This window comes from Saccoglossus kowalevskii, chromosome 5, assembly GCF_978046115.1.
Source record: "Saccoglossus kowalevskii chromosome 5, keSacKowa6.1, whole genome shotgun sequence".
Classification (NCBI taxonomy): Eukaryota; Metazoa; Hemichordata; class Enteropneusta; family Harrimaniidae; genus Saccoglossus; species Saccoglossus kowalevskii.
The window spans coordinates 14878976-14884975 of NC_140645.1; the positions used below are offsets into that span (position 1 = coordinate 14878976).

A 6000-nucleotide genomic window follows, 5' to 3' on the forward strand; every position below is an offset into this window, starting at 1 on the left:
AGGTATAAAAAACAAAATACATATTTAAAAGAATAATTTTCATTCGAATCGAAAGTTTGTTGATGTCTGCTTCGTTGAAAACAGCTATGACCCGGAAACAGTTCATTTTACTGTGTGCACCCTGATACTATGTAACGATGCTTTTGATTGGCCAAAGCCACGCATTGACACGAAAAACAACCAATCAGAATATTTGTTCCAAAAGAACACAAGTAAATTTATTTCTTCCACTTATGATGCGAGTTGAAAGCATGGCCGTTTTACCGGGGTTTTTAAATCGTGATTTAAAGAAAATTCAACTTTAAATAGTGACATTTAAATGTAAACATTTACATGTTCAAGCAAGCATTCGTGTGGACTTCTTGGTGATCAGCAATGTCTGTGATGGTACATCGGCTGCGCTGGTCGTTTACCGATCATGCAAGTGCATAGCTGCCCGGTTGCTGCCTTTGTTCCACTCGGCGGTGACGATGTTGCCGCTACCTAGTCACGGCGTGAACTTGGTTTTAACCATAGACCTTATGTTTAACGAATGGTTTTACCGATAACGATTTTATATATTTGACGTCACCCTGGCAGTAAAAATATGGGTACGGTAATGCACTTTTCTGGGCCACATGTTCATTTTTAATCGTGTTGAAAAAACTTGTAACTTTTTGTTTGGTGGTGTTATCACCTCACGGTGACCTGCTACGATAACAAACCGGAATTTTCACAGTTGCACCTTAAAACAATGAACCAGTTACCCTGAGCACGATGAATCATCTTCGGAAGACAGTGAGTGTTGGCCTGTTTTGTAAACAATTCTTTGTATGGGACCATGCAGGGCGCACAGGAAATATAACAGGGCGCTGACAATTTAAACAGGGCGCCAATTTCAGATAACAGGGCGCGGCGCCCTGTAAAAACCCCTCGTGGAGAACCCTGGGGTAGCGTCGCAGTCAGCTGGCACACGCGTGATAATAAAATAAACACGATATTTCCTATATGGGGGCCGCCATCTTGAATGACGCATAAAACTAAATAAGAGACAAGTTGTGAAACGCGTTTTTCAGATTCCTGCAAATCAGGACAAAATACCAATCTTTCACAAAAATATGGTCCGTTGGGGTTATATTAAGCCAACCGTTAACAAAATTCAACCTAATTCGTTGTTTTTGTGTGGAAAAATCCCTTGCATACGAACACCTAATTACGCGAAGAACCTAGAACACTAAGCCGGGGTATTTGAAACCGAAATTGTCATTTAAGCGTTAGGTCGTTGCTGATTGGCTGCTGAGCTGGAATGCCAATTTTTAGTTTTAAATACCCCACCGTCATTCAAGATGGCGGCCCCCATATAGTAAATATCGTATTTATTTTATTATCACGTGTGCGCCAGCTGACTGTGGGCAGCGTAGTGTAGTATTAATGCAACAGACGTGTTTTGTCCTGGATATGGTTTCAGACACACAGTTCAACAATCTTAGACTACGTGTTGTGAAGCTGGCATTCTTTCAGCATTGATGATACCACAACATAATTATATGTTCAACATTTAACATCTATTAATGAATCTTTGAAATGCATGCATTATAGGTTGGTTTGAATACTAACTATCCTCTGAAACTGAATAGAAACACTTCCCCAAACCTAACCAGTATGTAAAATTAATTCTAGCATTGATTATATATATATATTTTTTTTAAAGGTACAACACCTGCAAAGCGTGTGTTTACGTATCCACGCACTTTAAACAAAAGCCAACCACATGATGTTATTCTTCAACAGTTCATGGCAAGTTATAAATGTAGTCTAGAAGATGACAGCGATGAGGAAGAAGTTCAGGTAAAACTGAAAATATTGTATATTATTCAGTTTTGGGACAACCAAATGTGAAAATTAATAACAATATTATGTATGTATTATACAAATTATAGAACTTACATTTTTGCAGCAAAAAATAGAAAACTACAGTGGCTGCCAACAATGAATCAGGTTAAGTTTACGAAAGATAACAACTTTAGACTTTAAAATAGCATTAAACATAGGTTACCTAAACACAAGCTATATTGAGCAACCAGGTATTTTTTGTTAACAATGGAATTCACCCTTCCATCAAAAGCCAAATTTGAAATTTCTGTTTTTTATATTATTTATTTTGCCACTGCACAATTCCCTATGTTGCAGATTTTTTTTAATTTATTTTTTGTTTTGCAAAGCCTTATCCAGAACTATACTGAGTTGCCAACATTGTGCACCCCCTGAGCCAAAATGAGAAGCCACTGATGCACAGAGGTTTACTGTGACACAAATAGTTGTACTAATTCACTCGCATACGTTGATTTAGTGATCTTAAAACAATATTTACGGAATTTGTGATTTGGTAAAAGAAAAAATTACATTCCAATAAACAAAGTAAGTGAAAAAATGAAGAAATTCAAGGGTACACATTTTCATTTGTGTCTCAAGTCGCCTACACGGTTGCATCAATTTTTTGTTTCTTTCTTGAAGAAACGGTCAACAATCCGACTCAACTTGATTTCTTAGGAGGGGACCCTACAACATCATTCTTGTTAGTGGGCACACTGATTGGCACATTCAAGATTATTCATCTCACTTTCAAACGAGCGGTTTAGAGATGTATATTGTAAGAGCGGTAATTGTTGTAGGTGCTGCAGCAGTATGTGCTCAGCCTTTTTTGAAACACCTGATATCACTTCCATTTATCTCCCCCTGAATCAGCCGTTGTGATTGTTCCATTTGTTTTTTCGGGAATTGTAAATTGACTTGTGAATTCTGACGTTATTGGAGTTTTCTGTGTGGGACGACTCTGATATGAAGTTTTTCTTATTTATTTCAGCAGCAGGAGGAAGAAGATGAAACAAATGTCACGCAAGATTCAAATGATTCTGTAATTGAAGACATCGTCACTACATCACTGGTATGTTACCCATCGCAAAACAACATTGTCACACTCTAGTTGACTTTTAAAGTTGCATCCCTATTTTACATTATGTACAGTACACCTATAGCTGATTATTGTGACCACCATGTAAATGATAAAAATCAGTTGCTATGGCAACAAATCTTGGAATATTAAACACTGTCTGTACTGAAGGCATTGTTGTAGTCACTCAACGCCTCTTTACTTTATCTTAGGAGGGTCTTCTACATTAGATAAGATTTCTTATGAATTATACAAAATCGAAAGCCGCCATGATCCTTTTACGAGGGGTCACTCAGGGATGTTCTGCAGATTATGCAAAGTGTGAATGCAACTTGTGTACATTGCAGTTGCTGTTTATTCGCTACTTGGATAAACAGAATCCAGTTATTGATCTGGAAAACACAGCTCTTATAAGGGAGCTATTTTGCCACGATGAAACAAAGCTTAGAATTTTGCTACTGTCTTCAATGCACATTAACTCGTTCCCATCATGTACCAACAACATAAAGACGTTTGTGCCCCTCATTCTATAAGTTGCATTCTCTTGGTGATTCAAGCAACTATTCTGCGGCGTAAATGAAAGCTGTACGCATTATGGTCAACTGTCAATAAAAGATGTCTTTCTTAGAGATCTTTACTTAATATCTGATTTCATTCATTAATATAGCTCAGTATCGGTGACCAGGAGAATATAGAAAACAAGAGCGTGATAGAAGAGACAAAGAGAAGTACTGGGAAGATCCCAACACCGATCAGATCACGTCTGCCGATGAGGATGTCCAATAAAATATAAGATGTGTAATAAACTGATTCTTAGCCAGTGTAAAAAGCGTGACATTTGGTACCAGCTAACTATTCATTTAGGGTTCGAATCGATGACTTTCATTGAACGACCCTCGAAAATCGAAAAATTACAACAGCAATCATTTGGTAAGGTTTATACTATAAAAAAAAAAAAAAAAAAACGCTGACAAAACATTGGAGAAAATATGCAATATTGTTGCAGTGAACGTTTCACAAGGACAGCACAGTGACTTTCACAAAATTCTTAATTGTGAACACTGTTGAATCAATTTGCATTGCCAAAAGTTTAACAGTATAATCTTTCCTTTGCCTACAGTGCTAGTTTTAATCCATGTCAGTTGCATGTCTTGGTGTAGCCTCAATGTATGGCAACATGCTTACTGTCTGTCACTCTAAAATCCATCGTTTTTTTTTACTTCAATATTACGGTTAGGTCTGTAAAGAACTATGAATGTTTTACATAATTTTGCATTTCATTTATTTTTTTGAACTCTTTACCAAGTAAATTTTTGTAATGAATTTAAATTTGCATTTCATTTAATTTACTGTAAAATCTGTATTAGAAGCTGCGGCTTCTATTAAAATGGCACAATGCAACAAAAGGGATGCAGCTTCTATTAGAGCATCTACACATGGAAATGGTGAATGTTTGCTTCTCAATTGTTCAAAAAGAACTGTGAGACTTCTATTAGAGATGCGGCTTCTAATACAGATTTTAGGTACATTATTTAATTACTGTACCCCATATTTAAATTTTACGGTGACAACCTCAGAGATTTTGTCATTGGATGTTGGTCTGATTGTTATAAAATCAGAACAACTCATTACCTACTTTAATTCAAAATGCTGTACCTGCGTACTTTTGTTTATACTCCTGACATATTTACCTGTAGAAATAATTTAACTATGTCTTGAGCTGTAGAAATATTGTAAATATGTCTAGGTTGTGGTCATCGTGCCGCGTCCTGTTCTTACATGAAGTTTGAACACGCACTGAGCAACAACTACCACCCATAAATCTAAAAGTTAATGTTGCCAGTAATCAACAATATCTTGAAACAAAGTAGGTAATCAGTTGTTATTTTTACAACAATCAGAGCAATTCTAATTACAGAAATCTTTGTTTTCAATTTAAACTTGACCTTCTGTAAAGTTCAATGACACATTTTATCGTTTAGATACTTTATTGACACGTATATTTATTTTCAATGATGAATAATAAATGTTTAATGATAGTACAGATAATAAAACTATAAATATGCATGTTTTTTTTAACAGTTGTTTTTTTCTCTAAATAATGTAAATGTTGCTGTGTATTGTCTCCAATATACTTATTCAGAATAATATTAATTTTTAGATTTTATGTCTGTACCAGTTACCCACAATGCCAATGCCTTTTAAGATATTAAATTTGTTTTAAAATGTATTGTTTCAAATGTCCTTTTAATCCCTCTTGGTTGAAGTCTCATTCGTCATTTCATGGGTGGGTGAGTGGGTGAGTGGGTGAGTGAGTGAGTGGGTGGGTGGGTGGGTGGGTGGGTGGGTTTGGGTTGTGAGTGCGAGCGAGCCAGCCCAATTGCTTTGTTCATTTTGTGACATTAAGTTCAATTTTAGCCATGTAAACTTTTTACTTAGTTTGACTTCTTGAAAACCTCAAGTCTGATTGCTTGGGTATCTCAGCTGGACCTCACTTTGATTCATTCATTCCGTTACATCTCTAATTAGTCCCTGTTCGGCCGAAGTCCGAAAACGGGGACTATTAATTTGGGTTTGTTCCGTCCGTACATATGTCCGAGGCTATATCTCGGACACCCATTGACGGATTTCATTCAAACTTTACATGAAGACAATACATAATGTCTTACATATGCGCGTCAAGTTACTTTATGATTGGGGCAAAATGTCAGACTGGTGGCCATTTTGAATGTAAAATTTGCTATTTCTGATACCTAAACGTGTCCGCAGCAGTTTCTCGGAGATGACTGGGCCGATTTGGATCAAAGTTTATATGATCATACATATTGGGTTGTAGGTGCACTTAATTTTTTTTTCATGATTCGAACAATTATGGCCGCCATCTTGTTTTTCATGGTACCCATGCTACTTTATCTTGAATGCCATGAACGTTTCTGTTTAAAGTTTGTACAAAGATAGTGTACCAATAGATACAACTACACCATCATTATTTTTGTAATTTGATTCAATATGGCTGACTGACGCCCAAATTTCATATAAAAGTCCTAAATTGTCCATTTTACATGTCCGGA

The 6000-nt window shown here is 36.3% G+C and overlaps 1 protein-coding gene across 1 annotated transcript in view; it reads left to right on the forward strand.

The window, feature by feature from the left end:
* The window catches only part of LOC102806028 (kinesin-like protein KIF11), a 51131-nt gene extending 45951 nt beyond the window's left edge, over positions 1-5180 (forward strand). Inside the window, exons 24-26 of the mRNA XM_085499144.1 lie at positions 1691-1827; positions 2843-2923; positions 3597-5180. Of these exons, the coding sequence (XP_085355270.1) occupies positions 1691-1827; positions 2843-2923; positions 3597-3722 (344 nt within the window). The 3' untranslated portion in view covers positions 3723-5180. The remainder of the gene's footprint in view (positions 1-1690; positions 1828-2842; positions 2924-3596) is intronic.
* Positions 5181-6000: the final 820 nt, after the last annotated feature.